Genomic DNA, 22,693 nt, shown 5'->3' with positions numbered 1-22,693 from the left:
ATTTACATGCTGGTATTTACATCTGCATATTGGTGTTTACATCATTATTCTGGTGTTCACAAAAAAATTTTCAAATATTTACAGGAGCTTGAATGTAAAAATGCAAATTAATACGCAAGTAAAAAAACAAACAAATAAAGAAATCAAAGATAGATATTACCTGTTGTGAAAATAGATGTGAGGCAATAACCATTTTTTTATGAAAAACCTACAATAGAATATCAAATAAAGAACTTATTATAAAAAACTAATATAGTTTTAACATATCAAAACTCAAATTTGAACATCACTCATTAAATAGATTTCAACATTCAAACCTTAACAATAAGGTTAAGTCCCCTTATAAACTGTTCCTCACACAGCATGAAGTCTTTTAAAACATCAATGTACGTTAGTGAACGACGCTTAGCTAGTGGCTAAAAAAAAATCTTAAGTGCTTAAACAACTTTTTTATTCAAAAAAGTTTTTTAAAAAAAAATTTGAAGGAAATAACCTGTGTCTCAATTAAATTATCAATATCCTCACTGTTAAACATTGATGCCAAAACCTTAATAAAAGTAAACAAAATTGTATTGATAAAGCTAAAAAAATAAATATAAAAAAACAAATTCCATCTTTAAAATTATCTCAAAATAATTTAGAATTTTTTATGAATCCTATACATAACTGCAAAAATCCTTTTTTTCCGATTCAGTAAATAAATGTAAATAAAACCAAATACTTTGACTGTTAAATGTTGAATACACAAACATTTCATAAAAACCAAAGATGGTGAAGTGTATTTAAAATCATTGAGCAAATCTCAATGTTTCAACAAGCAAACTTATTTTTTGGGAAATTGAGCAAAGAAATATTAATTTTTCTTTGCTCAATTTCCCACTAAATATACATAAACTATACAATTTTAAAAAAATTTAATTTTTCCCACTCAGTTAATTTTTATTTTATTTTATGTACTTGAGTTGTCAACTCAGCTAGTTTTTTGTATAACATTTTGGCTTAATATCTTAGGTGGTCAAAAAAACTTATGTACTATTTACGCACGTCACTTAATAACAATGTCTACTTTATTGTTCGCAACTTGTGTACTATTTATGCACGTCACTTAATAACAATGTCTACTTTGTTGTTCACAACTTATGTTCTATTTACGCACGTCACTTAATATCAATGTCTACTTTGTTGTTCACAACTTATGTACTATTTATGCACATCACTTAATAACAAAGTCTACTTTGTTGTTCACAACTTATGTACTATTTATGCACGTCACTTAATAACAATGTCTACTTTGTTGTTCACAACTTTAACATAAAAATTCTATTTATAGCTTTACCATGGTAAATCAGAAATACTTTTAAAATTTATTTTTATTTAAATATTTTAAAAACTTATTAAATAAAATCAAAATCTAAACAAACCAAGTAAATTTAGTACATTACCTTATCTGCATTCATAGCAACTTTAACATCTTGTTTATTAATCACCATTTGCCTGATATTTTTTACATAATTACCAGCCAGCTAAATAAATATCATTATATATAGTAAATACTAACATTAAATATAGTAAATACCAACAAACACCTGTCATGATTACTAATACCAAGTAAATTAAACTAATGTGTAAAATATTATTTAAAAATAATTTAATGATTATAAATTGCAGAATAAGTTGAAACAGCTAACAATCAACAAAAAATTTCTGCTCAAGTTTTTTTTTTCTTCATACAACTAACAATTTTTAAAATATATTTCATATTTTTAACTATACAACCTATACAATTACAAAGTAAAAATATATTTCATATTTTTAACTATACAACCTACACAACTACAAAATAAAAATTTTATTTTACAAATTTTCTATAATCCTATAATCCAACAATACAACTGTAATACTTATAACATTGTCAAAATTTAGAGAGATATTTCAATGACAAAATAACAAAGACTTTTTTAAAACAATGAAAAAAAAATGGCAAGCAGGTAACATTTTTAAATAAACTCAATTTTTTGTAAGGCATATTTTTTAGTTCTAAATTAAAAGGTTATACAGCAAAAATGAAAACTCAAACCAATAAGATTAGTTTGATAATTGGCTGATTTTTTTTTTTACAGCCATTCACTCATCCACTTATTTACTTATTCAATAATCCACTAAAAGCGGAGATTACTAACCTTCAGCAATCCACTGAAAATGGATAATATCAATATCAATTAACTGTTCTACAATCATAACTAATATAACATTTACATCAATTTACAAAATTGTTCATCATAGAATCCTATCATATAAAAACATTCATTATAGAGTTAAGAGAGGGTTGTAACCCTCTCTCAACTCTATAACACTGAAACACAAACCTTGATGTCTCTTTGACTGTAGTGACCTTCATGGCCTTGGGGAGGTGAATCAAAATAAAGTTAAAAAAAAAACAACTGACAATGACAGAGAACTCTCAGATTGTTTGATTTTCAATTATGTTTATTTTTGTATTATCAGTTGACTTAGTATTTATTTAAGTACAATTTTTATCAATGATCTAGCTACATATAAGAGAGACAACTAGGTGGCTGTGCAATATAATAATATTTGGTACCTCGGTATAGAGACAAGAGATGTGCCAGAATCAGTTTGTGCCAATTGTTAATATAGTTTTGTTTTTTTTAACAATTATACTTACACTGGAGGTCACAAATTCAAATTACGCAAACTAAAGTGTAAACTCGATTTATATAAAATTATTTTTTAATATATATATATATATATATATATATATATATATATATATATATATATATATATATATATATATATATATATATATATATATATATATAAATATAAATATAAATATAAATATATATATATATATATATGTATATATATATATATACATACATACATACATATATAGATGTATATATTTATTTAGTAAATTTATATTTATTTTTAAATAAATCTTTAAATGATTGTTTATAATAAACAAGTAAGAAACCTTATATGTTTATTGAAAACAGATGTTTACTATCAGGACTATCAATCTCCTTTTGAAAAATACTTGTAAAAAATGGTTCGATAACTATACATCTACTAAAACCTAAGTAAAACCTGGAAGTGGAAGAAAGAAAACTTTCCATAAATCCAAAAAGGTAAAGTTGATTCTCAGTTTAATAGTAAGAAATCCGAACCAGTCACAGTAAGATCTAGCAAGAAAAGACTTCGCGTTCTTATATCAAAAAAGTACTTTAAAATGCTGGATTTAAAGCATTTAATATGAAAAATACACTTAAGAGAAGCTTAAATGGTGAAATTAAAGGAATTTGACGTGCAAAGAAGTTGGTTAAAATAATAGCGGATAAAAGTATGTGCATAATTGAAAACAATGAAACATATTGCAAGGCGGATTTTTCATAACTTCTTGGTCAATAATTTTACTATAAGAACAATGATAAACCTGTCGATGATCAATTTAAATATATTCGACGAGAAAAATTGGCATCCAAGTTCCTTGTGTGGCAAGAGATTTGTAGATGTAGCATACAGTCCTCTTGTTTTGTCACTAAGAAGACCTTGACTACCGATCTCTACATTAAAGGATGCCTCTAAAAAAGACTTTTTCCATTTATAGAAAAACACAAATACCGATGTCTCTTTTAGCCAGATCTTGCTGCTTCTCACTATTCTAAAAAAGTTCTACAGTGGTGCAAAAATAATAATGTGAAAACTGTTCCTAAAGATGCGAAACTTCTAAATTGTCCTGAAGAGCGCAAGATTGAAGAATTTTGGGCAATAGTTAAAGGAGCTCTTTGTAGGGTAGGTGGAGTAACAAAAAATAAAAAGGTACTCCAAAAAAAGTGGATTAATGCCACCAATAAGGTGAAAAAAAAATCTGCAAAATGATGGCATCAACCCACTATAAAATCTCTTGCCAAAAAGCCCATCAAGCCTCTTAAAATTAAGTTGAAACCCTATTTGATGTAAACACTATAATTAAAAAAAAAACAGAAATAAAAAGTATTTATGGCTTTAGAGAAATTTTAATTTAAAGTTGACCGGATTTTTCCATGCCCATCTGATATATCATTAAGTTTATTGGCTGAGGTTTAAACTAAAAGCAACAATACGTTGTTAATAATAATTCATTAATAAAATTTTGACACAATTTAAAGTACCACCAAAACATATAGTTACAGTACTTAAGGTTCATGTTTATTGAAAATTTCTTTGAAGATACCCAGTGCCTGGTACCGCAACAAAATGGCAGATTCCGAGTACCTGGAAAAACAGCCGTATTATTGGATCATTGGGTCCGAACCAGGTACCCGGCACATCACTAATAGCGATGAGAATATTATAAATATTCTCATATTTATACTTTTAAAAACTAAAATACTTGACTAAAAGAATAAGAATTTTTTTTACAATAATACAAATTTACAAATGAGGCAAGACCCTCTTTTTAACTGCTGCAGCAGTGGGAGACTCAATGTACAAAATAAAATATATTAAATAATTTATAAGCATTTTTTTTAATTTTAAAAAAAAGCATATTTAGTTTTACCTTTAGAATATCTGCAGATATGTATTCCAAAACTGCAACTATATATATTCCCAACTGAATATCTATCTTGTAGCCAAGAATTTCCTTAAAAAAAAAAACAGATCGAAAAGATTCTCAACACATGCCACAGAAAAATAAAAACAATTAAAGAAAAGGTTTCAAATTAAATAATGTGTTTTTAAAAATTTAATTGCTTTTGTCAAAACTTTTAGTTTTATATTAAGTCTTCACAAACACTCAATGAATATCAATAAATATCAGTGATTATTTTATGTTTATAGCTACCTTATTATCATTTATATATTTATATACTTTACATTATATAGATATCAGGGGCTATTCTAGACCGTTTTCGACAGTGCCGTATTGGATGCCGCTCAAATTCGAAATTGAGGATCTTTTTTTTTTCTATGGCAAACATTGTTTTTTTGCGAGAAAATGCCTACATTCAATAATATTTCTGCCAAATTTCACCAGCACGGGGGAGTGGGGGTACCACTTGCCAAAATTATTTTTCTCGAATAACCCCTGTATAAATAAACAAATATATATGCAATTCCATTTTTAACTTACATTATACGCGCAACAACTTTATCAAATATTTGCCTATTTAAACTGTAAATTAAACTTTTAGCTATTTTGTATGAAAGTTGTCAGTCTAACGAATAAAATAAGCTAAAAATTTTTCAGTTATTTTAATGGAGGGCAAACTTATTACTGGAAATGCCACTTTACTTACGTTACATGGAAAACAAGGTAAAAAAATTGCTTTAACTTTTAGGTCAGATTTCTGCGAATCACTAAAGCGGTTTGTATTAGAAACTTTCACAAGATGTTGAGAATTCTATGCAATTTAAAAAATATATAAAAACTTATCAGAGGTGATTGGCTAAGGAAAATAAACTGATTTTTTTGATACTATTATTTAACTTACATAACATCACTTACATTACCAAGCGATTATTTTCGTGGATTTTTTATAGGTTAGCACTACATAACAAAAGAATTGCAAAAGTATTGAACCCATTCATTAAAAATAATTAACAAAGGAAATTTTAAAAAACTGGTGGACACTCTTCTTGAGTGATTTTTCATAACATTTATGATAGTTATCAAATCAAAAACAAATTTTCCACAAGATCAAGAGCATCTTTAAAAAATTATTTTAGTATTACAACTTTATTGATACTTATTTGAGTCATTTAAATAAGAAAGTCTTCATTTTGTTGAATTTTTTACTTACACTTCTTATGTTTATGCGTATTGTCTTATTTTTATTAATTTGAATTTTTTAAATGCTGCAAAGTATTTACATTTAAATTTTTTAAAATTTTTTTAGCGTAAAAACTGCTATCACAGCTTAGGAGGGAGAGGGGTTCAGGTATATGTGATTGTTTGTGACAGGAGGGAAGGGGTAGAGAACTGCCAAATGTAGGGTGACACGCTTTATGTATGACCCCCCTTAATTGCATTTACAAACGATTTGTTTTACTAAAACAAAACAAAAAAAAGGTTTTAAGTGATTTTTTTTATATTAGGAGAATAACAATTAAATCTTTTTTTTTTATTAAAAATAATTAACAAAATTTTAAAAAACTGGTGGCACTCTTCCTGAGTGATTTTTCATAACGTTTATAGAAGTTATCAAATTAAATACAGTTTTTCCACAAGACCAAGAGCAACTTTAGTTTTAGTACTTTAGCAATTTTAGTATAACAACTTAATTAATACTTATTTTTAAATGCTGCAAAGTATTTACATTTAAATTTTTTAAAATACTTTTGACGTAAAAACTCCTATCACAGTTTAGGAGGGAGAGGGGTTCAGGTATATGTAATTGTTTGTGACAGGAGGGAAGGGGTTAAGAATTGACAAATATAGGGTTACGTGCATTATGGATGACCCATAATTGCATTTACAAACGATTTGTTTTACTAAAACAAAAATAAAAAAGGTTCTTACTGATTTTATTTATATTAGGAGAATAGCAAATAAATTTTTTTTTAAATTCTAAATAAAAATATTTATATAACTCTTATTTTTATTTACTTATGTATATTTATATGTCAACCAAAATAAGAATAAACAAATAAAAAATAATAATATGAATAATTTTAATTAACATTAAAAAAAATTAAACATTTTTTTTCTATATTCTCCTAATATAAAAATTTAAAGTTAGAACCTTGTCCAACCAACTCAGCAAAATAAGAATTACTTAATGACAATTCATTTTGTTAACAAAAAAGCGCCCAAACTTTAGTAAATGCATGTAATTTTAATTTACGTTACACAAATTTAAAATAAAAATGTGCTTCAACTAAGCATCGTTATTCAAAACTTTAAATGTAAAAACATAAAATAGAATATTCTTTCGCATATCTTATTAAAAAAATTAAGTTTTTAAACTAAATTTTTGAAAAAACAAAACTTTATTACGTTTTTGTTAATTTAAATTACATGAAAATTGCAAAAGTTCTTTTGTTATTTTGTTAAAATATATATTTTATAAAGTATAAAATCTGACCAACAACAATTGGCACATGTTTGCTCCATTTTTACCCTAAATTAATTCCAATTATGCAAATAAATTCATAGTTAAAATAACATTTTACAATAATACTTTTTTTATCATGCAACAATGAGAAAAACCGACGAAAAAGAGAATAAAATTTGACTACTTCTTTATTTTCCGCTGTGGAATTGCCCATATATATGGAGCTATTCGAGTTTTAACAGTGTTGACCGTATTTGGGCATTAAAATGTCTACATACGGCAAATTTACTTATGGAAAGGCGTTGGCATGGGGGTACTGCCGCTTAATATCATGTAAGTATGAGGTAGATTTCATTAATTTTTTTTGTTATTTGGCTTTGAGAGTTTTGTTACTTAGTTTTCAAAAATATTTTGACTATGGATTTTGCAGAATTAATTATAAAACATAAATAAATTTATAAAAAATTGTTTTGACTGCTGCAACTATCAAGAAATGGTAAATTATTCTGTGTTTTTATTTTATTTTTTTAATTTTATTTTTTAATTATTATGTGTTTGAAAACTAAGTAACAAAACTCTCAAAATCAAGTAACAAAAAAATTAATGCAATCAACGTAATGTTAAAATTGTGTAAAAAAAATATTTGATACACTTGAACCATATCATTTGAAGAGCAACCAGTAGTTGCTAAGTAGCAAGGCACAATAAATATTGGTACTTGTCGCTTACCAGATCAAAAGTTTCATGATATACAGTTAAACGTGTTATTTATAAAAAAACGTGTTTTTTTTGCAAAAAAAACAGGCCTGTCCTAAAAACATGTTTTTAATGGGTTTTTTTGTTTTTTTTAGGTGTCCATTAAATTTTTATTCAAATTGCAATTAGATAGCTAATGTTTATTCAAATTGCAATTAGATAGCTAAAATTTTATTTATTCAAAAAGTATTCAAGTAAATAAAAATAACGCAATAACTAAGTTTGTATAACTAATGAAAAAAACTTAATATTAAACAATTTTAAAAATATTGTTTATATTTATTTACAAAAAAAAAAGAAATCTAAAAAAAAAAATGCCAGGCAGAAAGAAATGTTTTGTAGCTACATTGTTCAATGAGGCACCTTTAGAATCTGGAGGTTCTAAAATTCAACAAGTTATATGCAAATTTTGCAGCTTAAAGCTATCAAAAAATGGCACTCGAATGACCGAGCACATTGCAAAATGTAAGAAATGTGGAGATCAAATAAAAAACAAATATTTGAACGATATGCCTTTTAAACAAAAGAAAGTTCAAACTGAACTAATGATGGAAGAAGATATTCCTGAAAACTTACCTATTCAATGTATGGAAAAAAAGGAAAAAATATGTTTATCATCTGCTATATTGCAAATTCCAATTGAGTCCTTCTTTCGAACCCCAAGCTGTTGTGGAAACCAAAGTAGGTCTACAACCCCTAAGTTTGGAGACTGTAAGCCAAATAAAACCAATTCAGATAAGCCTCCCTTGAAACGATTGCATTCTTCAACAAGAGTTCCATTCACACCTCAGAAAAATAAAATTGCATCCTACATTTTCTCGGACAAAATGACTAATGAACAAATAGTAAGAATTATATTTAGAATACTTAATACTTTCAAATATTTAGCAAACTTTATTTAGTACATAAGTAATTTTTGTAATAACAATTTTTGCAAATTTCATGTTTTTACAGGATGAATCGCAAATGGATTTAGCAAGCGCTGTCTATGGTACTGGGTGCTCATTAAGAGTTTTTGAAAAAAAACTATGGATAGACAGCTTTGCAAAATTGAGACCTGCATTTAAATTACCTAACCGTGATATGTTGTCTAATTCCCTACTTGAAAAGGTTTATAATGAAACCTCAACTACCGTTAAAGAACTTGTGGGAACTTTAAGTGTAGCAATTTTGTGTGATGGGTGGAGCAATATCAGGCAAGGAAAATATGATTTAAAATAGTAGGACTATTTATCTACGTTCTGATTTGTGCACTAGTATAGGAGTATCCAATACCTAGATACTTTTAAACGTTATATGACAAAAATATGTAACAATGTAAGCTACACATATATAATTTAGGTGCATTCTAACTTCATGTGTATAATTCATAAATAATAAAAATCAGTAATAAAGATAGATTTTACTATTTACAGGAATGAAGGAATCATTAATTTTGTTGTAACGGTACCTCAACCTATATTTTGGACCAGCATAGAAACAGGTAGTCTTTTTAGATTAATTTTAGTTATCATGTCTTCAGAATTGTCAGATAGCAAGTTTTATTTTATATTCTCCAAAGTTGTAAAGTTTTTCAAAAATATTTAAATTTTTATAGTTTATTATAATTATTAAACGTATAACTCTTTATTTAGGTGCAGAAAGTCATACTGATGAATATATGGCAAATATAGTTAAAAAAATAATATGCGATGTTGGACCTATGAAAGTTCTTGGTGTTTGTACTGATAATGCAGCCAATATGAAAAAAGCATGGCATCTTTAATAATATCAATAATAAGGGCAAATCTATAATTCCACCTCTCTTGTATGGTTTAGACTTTGTCACCTCACCTAAAGACAAAGTTGAATTGTTTGCTAAAAACTTTTCATCAATATCATCTCTTGATTTCACTAGTTGCGTTCTACCTGATATTGCCAACAAACAGGTTGATCGATTGCTTGACATTCATATCACTCCAGCATCTGTATCTAAAGTGATTTCTTGCCTAGACTCCTCTACAGCTTGTGGCCCGGACAACATACCTGTTATTGTCTTGCAGAAGTGTTCTCCGGAGCTGTCGTCTATACTTTCAAAACTATTCAACAAGTGCTTATCAAAGTCTTGCTTTCCAGCCTGCTGGAAAGCGGCATCTGTTATCCCTATCTTCAAAAATTCTGGAGAGCGATCCGATTCGTCTAACTACCGTCCCATAAGTCTTCTTCCTATCATAAGCAAGGTTTTTGAATATTTAATTAACAAACACTTAATTTCTCATCTTGAATCTAATAACTTACTTTTTAACCATCAATATGGATTTCGATCTTCTTGTTCTACAGCTGATTTGCTAACAGTAATAACTGACAGGTTTTATCGTGCATTAGATAAAGGTGGAGAGGTTAAGGCCATCGCTCTTGATATTTCAAAAGCTTTTGATAAAGTTTGGCATGCTGGTCTTCTCCATAAGCTTTCTTCTTATGGTGTATCCGGCAACATCTTTAAGATCATTGAATCCTTCCTTTCCAATCGTAGCATAAAAGTTGTTCTCGATGGACAACACTCTTCTTCTTGTTCTGTAACTTCAGGGGTTCCTCAAGATTCTATCCTTGGCCCTATACTCTTTTTAATTTACATTAATGATCTTCCAGATATTCTCACATCTAAGGTGGCATTGTTCGCTGATGATACTACTATTTATTCTTGTCGTGATAAGAAACCATCACCCTCTGATTGCTTGGAGGGGGCATTTGAGCTTTAAAAGGATCTCACTTCTGCTACAGCATGGGGCTCACAGTGGCTGGTGAACTTTAATTCAGATAAAACTCAATTTTTTTCAGCCAATCGTTATCACAATAATTTAGATCATCCTATATTTATGAATGGTGATGTACTCGATGAGTCACCTACTCTTCATCTTCTAGGATTAACTCTTACTTCCAATCTTTCTTGGAAACCATATATCAAATCAGTTGCAAAATTAGCAACTGCTAAGGTTGCATCTCTTTATCGAGCTCGACACTTTTTTACTTCGGATTCTATTCTCAATCTCTATAAATCTCAAATCCGGCCTTGTATGGAATACTGTTGCCATATCTGGGGCGGATCTTCTAATGATGCCTTTTCTCTTTTAGACAAGGTGCAAAAATGCATTGTAAACATTGTTGGACCTGCTCTTGCAGCCAACCTCCAACCATTATCACATCGTCGTAATGTTGCTTCTCTTTCTCTTTTCTACAAATACTATAACGGGCACTGCTCTAAAGAGCTAACGTCTCTTGTGCCATCTACTATAATTCATTCTCGTGTTACTCGTCATTCAATTAAGTGTCATCCTTTTTCTGTGACTGTTCCTAAGTGCTCCAAAAACGCTTATTCGTCTAGTTTTTTTCCTCGAACATCAGCTCTTTGGAATTCGCTTCCTTTATCTTGCTTTCCTGATTCATATAATTTGCAATCTTTTAAGTCGTCCGTCAATCGTTATCTTGCTCTAAAATCTTCATCTTTTCTCTTTCAGTAACTTCCAACTTTAATTAGTAGCTGCTTGCAGCCTTGTTGGAAGCGAAGATATTTAAAAAAAAAAAAAACAACAACTAATAGTTACTGAATTTCCTCACATATATCCTTATGGATGCCTAGCACATACCTTAAATTTAATTTTTACTGATGCGAGTAACTTGAAATCAATAGCAGATTCCCAAAGAAATTGCACAATAGTGGTAAAAGGGATAAAGAACTCTCAAATTTTATCAGCTTTGTTAAAACAACATCAGCAGAAATCATGACAAATCATTCAACAATCACTAAAGCTTCCAGTAACAACTAGGTTTATTAAAAATTAATTTTATAATAAAATTAAACATAAAAACATAAAAAATAAAACATAAAAAGTATTATTATAAATTTTTAAAAAATTTATATTACTTTATAAATCATAATACTTAGTATGGAAATAACATTAGGCAAATAAATATTTAGTTATAAATAAATATATTCTTCAGATGGGCTTCAATTATACATTGTATGGAAAGTCTTCATAACAACAGATTAGCACTACGGGGATTAGCTATTGACGATGAAGCAAAATCTCTTGCTAAGCCTATTCAAAACCTATTGTTGTCAGAAGTGTTCTGGGATAAAGTGGATGGGTTTATCAAGTTATTAAAACCAATAGCCATAGTCATTGCAGCAGTTGAAGGAGATAAATTAAGTCTCTCGATTGTTGCAAAAAAACATTTTCAGATTTAGAAAAGTCTTTTCAGGACAATATCCTTTGCAGTCCAATTCTAAAAAGCGAGGAAAATGCTATGATGAAAATAATTGCCAAAAAAAGGAAATTTCACATTCGAAACATTCATCTTCCTGCAAATTTAGTGGATCCACGTTATAAAGGATGTCATATCTCTGGAGATGAAATGGTGAGTATTTTCAGAATTTAATCCTCATTTAAATTAATTGAAAAAAAAAGAAATTATATTTAAAATGAATTAAGATGCCTTATTTAAAACATCTTCTTTAGATTGATGCCATTGAAACGCTACATAAATTAGGAAAAATGGATTCTTCTATTAAAAAATGTGATAACAAAATTTTGGGTGAGATAGCTGATTATAGATCAAATGAAGGACTTTTTGCAAAACCTTTTATATGGGCTTCAGTAAAACATTCATCTCCTGTAAGTTGGTGGAAGGGAATATGTTGTTCTTGTGCTCCAATACTATCAAATATTGCAAGTAAAATTTTATCACTTCCACCAACAAGTGCTGCAGTCGAAAGATCATTTAGTAGACAATCTTGGATCCACAATCAAAAACGGAATAGATTAACAAATGATAGAGCTTCAAAATTAGTATTTATATCACATAATTTACAACTCAAAAATCTAAAATGTAATGCAGAATCATCAACAAGTCAAAGCCAAGAATTTTTTCTGGACAATGGTACTTCACAGAGTTTAGAGTCAGAGGTATCAAGTGACTCTGAAGAATACGGATTTGACTTTACAATAGAAGACCTTAATGAACAAGAGAGCCAGAATACAGAGTCTTTTGTTAATTAAAAACAAATTTTTCAAGTGATGTACTATATATTTATCATATATCATGCTACTATTATTTATTGTATTACATTTATAATGAAAATAGAAATTAAATAAAAGTAAATAATTTTTTTTAATCTAAAAAAACAAAAAAAACTATAAAAAACAAAATTTTTTTTAATCTAAAAAAACAAAAAAAACTATAAAAAACAAAAAAAACACACAAAAAACACAACTAAAAAAAAAAACGGTTTTTTTTGCAACTCTAGTTGTAATTCATTTTATCTTTAGTAAATTAGTTCGAGTTTATTAGTAAATTGTTTGTGATGGCTGGGATTTTGGCTTTCAATTAAATGTATTATCTAGCTTTCACATAGCTCACATTTTTCATAAATGAGTGAATTCGACATCATACTTTTGACAGTTTGTTGATATAAACTGTAAGAACAATAAGTATCATACAAGTAAGAACAAAGAAATCTTAATACATATTAATAACTTTCAAGTCACTTGGAAGATCTCAAGCAATGGGTGCATGTTTCTTACAAGGGTGATAAATTTAGAATGTTTCTACACATTCCATTATTGTTTGACTGCTCGGCGTAGTTAAGGCAATTTTAAAATATTTTAGCGTCTGTATAATATTTTGTTGACTATGACATATTTCCATTAATTGATCAAGTTTGTGAATTATGAAAAGACAAAAAAACCTAGATCGAAGATTCTTTTTTTTTTTCAAATCTTCTTAAAATTACAATTGCTTGTCCAAATTTTAATAAGATTTTAAATAAATACGTTTTTTTGGTAAAATGAACATTATAGTTTAACAATATGATCTGTTCTGATTGTTTATTGGCAATTTTTCTTAATTATAAGCTCTTTCTTGGTCGGAATTCTATTATTTTTTTTGTGAAAATTGATAGAAATATTGTATTTTGACAACTATATATAGTTAATATACATCAGAACCGATTAGAACTAGGATCGATAGTAAATTAAGGAACTTTTTCAAAAGATTTTAACTAAATTCATGTTAACGCCGATAAGCGAAATTGATCTAAAGACTTCAAAATGGTGTTCTTTTGATTCACTATTATGGGTAGTAAAAAGGTTTTAAAAATTACATAAAAAAAAGAAAAGTTTCTTTAAATATTAAAAAAACCTGAAGCAAAAAAAAATTATACCATCTAAAGATCTTGTTTGGACATAATACGTTGATAAAACCATGCTAATTCCAAATAAAAGAACTCGAATAATTTGTAAATCGCCTTAACTACACAGAGTGATCAAATATCATTTATATTTTTTTCTTATAAATCTGGGATTCCTATTATATATTTCCTGCTGATGTGACTAAATACATGCTGATGTGGCTAAATACATGGTATTGCATACTATTACTATTACTGTAAACCATTTAAAAATTTTTTTATATAAACTCTAAAGCCAATACATTTCTTTGTTTCATTTCTCATTTTTAAAACTGATGAATGAATGTTTGTTTTTCCAAAAGTGATGTGTCCCAGAAGTAGTGTTTCTCAAAAGCAGTGTCTCCCTAAAGTGGTGTATCCCCAGATTAGCGTATCAGAGAATTGGTGTGTCCTAAAAGTGTTGCAGAAGGCATAATTGATGTCAACTTTTTTTCATAAAAAAAAGATACACCAGTTTTTATTGCAAATTTCTGGAGATTTGCAAGATTCCATGTTTTAGTAATAATGATGCAAATAACTAAATATTTAAAAAATCAACTTAACACTTTTTTTATACTAATTTTGATTTAATCAGGGATAAAAATTATTGGAATCTAATTTCTATTTTTAGACATCATAACATCATTAGAATTTATTCAACAGTTAAATTTATCAAGACATCACTAGGAACAGATTCATTAGGATTTATTCAGACAGTAAAAATTTGTTAAAACAACACAAGGAACAGATTCATTAGGATTTATTCAGACAGAAAAAATTTATCAAGACATCATCGGAAAAAGACTCAGATATCACCACGATTTATTAAGAGACTAATCAGGAATGATTCTGCCATCAAACCATAAATATTATAACAGTTAAAAAAAACCATAACTGAATTTTAAGATTCATTTTTGAAGATTGATTATTACAACATCTATGACATATTACAAGGAGATTTTTGAAGATTGATTATTACATCTGTGGCATATTACAAGGAGATTTTTGAAGATTGATTATTACAACATCTGTGGCATATTACAAGGAGATTTTTGAAGATTATTACAACATCTGTGGCATATTACAAGGAGATTTTTGAAGATTGATTATTACAACATCTGTGGCATATTACAAGGAGATTTTTGAAGATTGATTATTATAACATCTGTGGCATATTACAAGGAGATTTTTGAAGATTGATTATTACAACATCTGTGGCATATTACAAGGAGATTTTTGAAGATTGATTATTATAACATCTGTGGCATATTACAAGGAGATTTTTGAAGATTGATTATTACAACATGTGTGGCATATTACAAGGAGATTTTTGAAGATTATTACAACATGTGTGGCATATTACAAGGAGATTTTTGAAGATTGATTATTACAACATGTGTGGCATATTACAAGGAGATTTTTGAAGATTGATTATTACAACATCTGTGACATATTACAAGGAGATTTTTGAAGATTGATTATTATAACATCTGTGGCATATTACAAGGAGATTTTTGAAGATTGATTATTATAACATCTGTGGCATATTACAAGGAGATTTTTGAAGATTGATTATTACAACATCTGTGGCATATTACAAGGAGATTTTTGAAGATTGATTATTATAACATCTGTGGCATATTACAAGGAGATTTTTGAAGATTATTACAACATCTGTGGCATATTACAAGGAGATTTTTGAAGATTGATTATTATAACATCTGTGGCATATTACAAGGAGATTTTTGAAGATTGATTATTACAACATGTGTGGCATATTACAAGGAGATTTTTGAAGATTATTACAACATGTGTGGCATATTACAAGGAGATTTTTGAAGATTGATTATTACAACATGTGTGGCATATTACAAGGAGATTTTTGAAGATTGATTATTACAACATCTGTGACATATTACAAGGAGATTTTTGAAGATTGATTATTATAACATCTGTGGCATATTACAAGGAGATTTTTGAAGATTGATTATTATAACATCTGTGGCATATTACAAGGAGATTTTTGAAGATTGATTATTACAACATGTGTGGCATATTACAAGGAGATTTTTGAAGATTGATTATTACAACATCTGTGACATATTACAAGGAGATTTTTGAAGATTGATTATTATAACATCTGTGGCATATTACAAGGAGATTTTTGAAGATTGATTATTATAACATCTGTGGCATATTACAAGGAGATTTTTGAAGATTGATTATTACAACATCTGTGGCATATTACAAGGAGATTTTTGAAGATTGATTATTATAACATCTGTGGCATATTACAAGGAGATTTTTGAAGATTGATTATTACAACATGTGTGGCATATTACAAGGAGATTTTTGAAGATTATTACAACATCTGTGGCATATTACAAGGAGATTTTTGAAGATTATTACAACATCTGCGGCATATTACAAGGAGATTTTTGAAGATTGATTATTACAACATGTGTGGCATATTACAAGGAGATTTTTGAAGATTGATTATTACTACATGTGTGGCATATTACAAGGAGATTTTTGAAGATTGATTATTACAACATCTGTGGCATATTACAAGGAGATTTTTGAAGATTGATTATTACAACATGTGTGGCATATTACAAGGAGATTTTTGAAGATTGATTATTACAACATGTGTGGCATATTACAAGGAGATTTTTGAAGATTATTACAACATCTGTGGCATATTACAAGGAGATTTTTGAAGATTATTACAACATCTGTGGCATATTACAAGGAGATTTTTGAAGATTAATTATTACAACATGTGTGGCATATTACAAGGAGATTTTTAAAGATTATTACAACATTCGTGACATATTACAAGGAGATTTTTGAAGATTGATTATTATAACATTCATGACATATTACAAGGAGAACTTTTTGTGCTGACTTTCTAAACAAAATTTAAAAATGGTTGAATAAATCTGTAAATATAAACCTTTTATGATTGTAAAACAGAGTATGTCTATGAAGAGGTAATTTTCAGGAACATTCAAAATTACATATTATTAAATTTAGTGACTTAAATTTAGAATTATTACAGATACTTCGATGGGAAGTATTTATGTCAAATTAAATATCTTATTTAAAAAAAACTATTAAACTGAAAAAAAAAACCTGTAAAACTGGGTGTTTTTAATAAATTCCCAAATAGGCCTTTTGACAACCCTGCTGAAAGGTGAAGACATTGCAAATAAACTTTTATACAATCAAAGTTTGTATGTGAAGTTATTCTTTTACTGAAATAATTAGAATTAAAAGTAGCCTGCTGAATTAAAGTTAAGCATAACTTAAAATAAAACTTAAAAATTTTAATTTTTACTAAAACAGACAAAATGATGCGCGTGGCAGTATTCTTCAATTCATAAAAGAAACCACTGTAAACAAAAACAAAATATTTTATATTTTAAAACATAGTCTTAGAAATATAGCTACACTCTACAAACTCTTCAAACGATGAAAGGACTAACACTTATAAATATTATACACTTAGCTACTTCTGATTGACACTTAGCTACTTCTGATTGACACTTAAAACAGCCCTCTAACTACTCAGTATTTTCAAAAAGGCTTTTCAAAAAAAAAAAATTATATATTTAAAAATTTTTTAAAAACTTTTCTGCTTCAGCAGATTCCAATGCTTGCCATTAATTTGACAAGGAATAATTTTATTAATTTGTTACTGAATAAACAGATTGTGGGTGAATACTGAACACCTGGTACAATACTTTAAAAATTAAATCTTTAAAATATAAAAGTGCATCTGAATTAAAAAATGCATTTTATTTCTTTATAAAAACATCCTTTAGATGTTATTTCGGTCCAACCTACAAATTTTCAAGTCTTCTGTCAAACATTTCCTTGGTTTTTAACTCTTTTCCTTTTTTTCTAGCAATACCTAACTTAATAGTGATTGCTTGCACCCTTGTTGGGAGTGAACCAGAATAAAAAAATATATATATAATTTAATCAGTGGTTTACATTTTTGTTGAATTGAAAATAGTTTGATAACTGGTAGGAATGATAAAATGTAAAATACATTTAAAATATAGTTAAAACTTGTTTTACTATTGGTGTAAATGATGTACAAATATCTAATTCTGTAGATTTTTAATTTCATAAATTTTTTTAACTAAAAATATTAATAAAAATAAACAAACTTTATTCAAAATAAATATGGTTTACAACAAGTAAGAACACCTTTATACCTTTTGAATAACAGGTTGAAGTTTATCAACTGATAACTTTAGGGTTTTTTTCTTTCCTTTTTCAATTGCTGCATCAGCAGATTCTAATGCCCAGCCTTTAATTTGACAAGGAAATGTTTTATTGATTTGTTCTTGAATATCATGAACAGAGTGTGGTTGAACACTGCACAACTGGTACAGTAATTTAAAAATTAGCTCTTCAAGATATAAAAGTGCATCTGTATGCACTGTAAGTGTTGGTTGAACTTGCTTTTGTACCTAAATAACATAATTAAATAATCAATGTATTAAATTTAAAAAATCAAGTTTTTTAATTTCTTTTATAATTATTTAAAATATTTTTTATTGCATTTAAAAATACTTTTTTTATGAATTATTTCTAAATTAAATCATCTTCCATATTGTTCTTGAACCTACTAGATCTTAAAGAGAATTGGTGACCAAATCTCAAATGATCTGAAAAAGAAGTTGGTTTCAAAAATCTGAAAGAGAACTAGGTGTCTCAATCTCAAATGATCTGAAGGAAAACTTGGTGTCTAAATTTCAAATGATCTGAAAAAGAACCTGGTGTACAAAATTCAAATTAAAAAAAAAACTTAGTGTCTAAATTTCAAGTAATCCAAAAAAGAACTTGGTGTCTAAATTTCAAATGATCTTAAAAAGAACTTGGAAAGATATTTCAAATGATCTAAAGCATACATCCTAAGCTTATGTTGCTGCAAATGCTAGTAATATTTTTAGTGTACTTTATCAACAAAGATGCAGATATTTGGCATAAATAATGACATTCATAAATAAGTCATAAATAAGACCCTTAAATTTGCTCTTTCAACTTGGAACCTTCATCTATTTTTAGATATTAGAATGGTTAAACATAATTAATATTAGTAATGGTAATAGTAATTGTAATATTTTTTTGCTGTAACAATTATAATTTTTTCAAATATAATAAAATATTTAAAAGTCAAATAAACTGTGGAACACGATGCAAGCATTGTGTTATAGACATCCCACACAGTTTAAACCACAAGTTATCAAAAATATTTATCTATTCGCGCTTTGAAAACATTCAACAATCTTGCTTCTATGATTTCATTTGGTAACAAATTCCAATTATTACAAATACAGTCAATGAGAAAATTATATCATAGTAAACATGATGATACTATTCTCTTTCTAACCTGTATTTGTTGCCCTGTACTGAAGAAGCTGGAACAATCCAGGATGATGCCAGTTGTCATTTTTGCATCACTTATTTGGTCTACATTTTGCTTAAATCTGCATTGTTGTATAAGATCTCCTGCTCTTCTTTTTTTTGATGTTGTTCAACCCATTGCTTTTAGTCTTTTTAAGTTGTGGGACTAACTTTTGCTTTTCTTTACACTTTCCTACTCATCAATACTCCGTTGTAAATAAGACTTCCATGCAAGTATAACGAACTCAAAAAGTGATCTCACAAATGTCATTTATAGTGATTTCATCGCTTCCATATTAAAGTATTCAAATATACGTGTAATTAGACCAAAAGTTCTTCGCCCTTTTGCCGTTGCTGAAGTCACTTGATCATGCTAAATCTCTTTCACTTACTGTTGTATCTAATTTTTGCTCTTTGCCATCGTGGGTCATACTATAACTCATTTGTGAATTCTTTTTACCTACATGCATCACTTTGCAATTTTCAAGGTTTAACTTAATCAACCAAATATCCATCCATTTTACAAACTTCATTCTGTAAAGACATATGATCTTCAACATTTTGTATAACTTTGATTAGTTTACTGTCATAGTTTACTGTGTATAATTTGCAATTCGAATTAACAACTGAAGGTAGATCATTTTTTAATATCAAGAATAACAAAGGACCAAGCACAGAGCCCTAAGACACACCACTAAAAATCTCAAGCCACAGTGACATGTATTCACCCATCATAACTCTTTGCTTTCTTTCTTTTATGTAGTACACCCTTGATACTATCAACTTCACACTTTTTCAACAGCCGTTTATGTGGAACTTTATCAAAGGCTTCGGCAAAATCCATAAAAATCTACCTTTAAACTTTTACTCATGCTTGCTGTTAAAATATCTAAAGTTTTAGTAAATTTGCTACACAGGTTTTATTTTTTATGAAGCCATTTTGACAGCAACTTATTAAGAGATGATTCATTACCGCTTCTCTTATAAATGCTTCCATAACTTTGCATGTTATAGATGATTTAGTACCATCACTACCACATGCTTTGTTGATGTCTAAAGAATCCAGTTTTTGCTGAACTGCCACTTTGTAACAATATTAATCCAATCCCATTTTAAAAAATTTCAAAAGCATGGTTCAAACTCCAGAATTTCACCATGCTCTTTTACAAAAACCAATTGAAAACTTTTGTTCAATATATTAACATAGAATCTGTATTTGACAGACTTATGCCTGCCATTGATTCTTTTAACTTGCTTTAGACTAACTTTTTTAAACATTTTGTATTCCTTTTATATATTCAGATATTTGAATTTACCAGTTCCTAATTGGTTCCATACATTTTTCTCTTTACATAATGAAGCTTTAACTGCACCTGTTATGCATGGGTCTTTTTTAACTATTTTATCGTATCTGGCTCTTTCTTTGTATTATTCAGTTCATTCAACGCATTATATTTTTGTACGAAAGTTTAAGTTTTAAACATTATTTTACTCATAGCATTATATTTTTGCCCCATGTTTTTGACCCATGTTTAAATCCTTGAATAGTTTATACCAATTTATTAAATTAAAACCAAGATTTATTTTTTTGTTGTTGGTAATTTTCAATAGCAATCTTTATTATTGAATTGAGTAGCGTTTGTGGCAACACCATGACTGTCATACTTGAATTGAGCTAATCTGCTTTTTCGTTTGGTCCAAGCAATGCACCTATTTCAGCATCTCTAATCCTTTTACAGTTATCTGTCATTATTAAATCAAGTATGTTTGAAGGTTCACAGTCGGATATTTGAAACTTTGGTTAAAAAATACATTGTTTAATATAGCTTTTGCTTTTAATCAAACCCATAACAGTTGTTTTTTTAATCTAACCCAAAACAACTTGTTTCTCCACGCAGCAGCCTTGTTCATCAAGGTTCATGTTTCAGAGTTATAGAGTTGAAAGAGCCAAATTAACCACAATTAAATTGACTCTTCGCCTGTAGTGGCCTTCTTGGCCTAGGGGAGGGGAATTAACATAAAAAAAACAAAAACAAAAAAAAGTTGAATTGTTAATTTAGATGTGGTTAACATTATTATGAATATAATTATCATTAATTCATTTATAAACATTTAATGTTTAGGTATTTATAAGAATTTAAAAAAACCTGCACATGATTTTTTTAAGATTCCAGATTTTCAATGTAAGAGTTGCAAATTCTGCGGATTTTGAACAATAGTTCTGATGCTAGAAGAGAGTAATCCAAGCAACTCTTTTAATTAATCTGAGAAACATACCTTTGAGACATTTTGAGGGTTGACTAGGACATGTGCGCATGTTATATTGTTAACTGTAAGATGTTTTTCTATTTTGACAGTTTGATGAGAGTAATAGAGATATCACAAACACAGGCCAAGTGTAAGTCATATGTGAATAGACTAAGACAATATAAGTTTCCTAAATTAAATTAAATATGACTTGCTATAACAAAACAATGCAGCATTACTGGTAGATGTGTTTGGAGTTAGTATTTCACTTGAGGTTATTTTGTAATGCCGCCCCAAGAAATTTTACTATGAATTGGATTTTTGAGTTACTGTCAGCGATAATTATTGAATAACACTTAGTACAAAAAAGAACTGTTTATATGAAATAATACACAAATAATAAAGTAATCAGTATCTTTTATAAATCAAGTATAAGTAATCAAGCATAAGTAACCTTTTTTAAGTTAAATATAAATAATATTTTAATTCAATTTGAATAACTCTAAAAGTAACAAAATTTAAACATTATTTAAATAAAAACTTTTTGAACCACAGCACTTATAAACTTATAAACAGCATTTTTATAATGAAGCTATAATAAAGACCTAATTTTAGATCTTCATTATAACTTTCAATTTGAAATTATCAGACCCAAAGCCAGAGATGTCTTCAATAATTATTGGATAAAGTAATTTAACCACAATTGTGAAATAATTTATTTTTAATTAAATTTTTTGTTAAAAAAACATATTTTAAAATTACAAAAAAAAAAGGATTTTTGTTCTAGATTTAAACTTTTCATAACCTTGATGCTGCAATATGACAAATGTCACAAATGGTTTTTGAAAAGTCACAATGACTAGATAATAAAAATAACTTTTCCTGAAATTATTTGGCAGCAGAAGTTATTGATATTAATTTAAGTCAATCAAACTCTGTCTTTAAAGTAGCTTTGAATTAAATGTTATTTAATCAAAATTTACTGTTTATGTTCACCTTA

General features: G+C 27.9%; 1 protein-coding gene across 1 annotated transcript in view; it reads right to left on the bottom strand.

Moving 5' to 3' along the window:
- The window catches only part of LOC100196975 (son of sevenless homolog 2), an 86,580-nt gene that overhangs the window by 57,746 nt on the left and 6,141 nt on the right, over positions 1-22,693 (bottom strand). The window contains exons 3-8 of the mRNA XM_065805406.1: positions 18,252-18,509; positions 4,568-4,651; positions 1,443-1,523; positions 494-547; positions 318-416; positions 161-208 (exon numbers count right to left, since the gene is read on the bottom strand). Coding sequence (XP_065661478.1) covers positions 161-208; positions 318-416; positions 494-547; positions 1,443-1,523; positions 4,568-4,651; positions 18,252-18,509 — 624 coding nt within the window. The remainder of the gene's footprint in view (positions 1-160; positions 209-317; positions 417-493; positions 548-1,442; positions 1,524-4,567; positions 4,652-18,251; positions 18,510-22,693) is intronic.

Source organism: Hydra vulgaris, chromosome 09, assembly GCF_038396675.1.
Source record: "Hydra vulgaris chromosome 09, alternate assembly HydraT2T_AEP".
Lineage (NCBI taxonomy): Eukaryota > Metazoa > Cnidaria > Hydrozoa > Anthoathecata > Hydridae > Hydra > Hydra vulgaris.
Note: the sequence above shows the minus strand (reverse complement) of the source record. Positions and strands in the feature narration are given on the sequence as shown.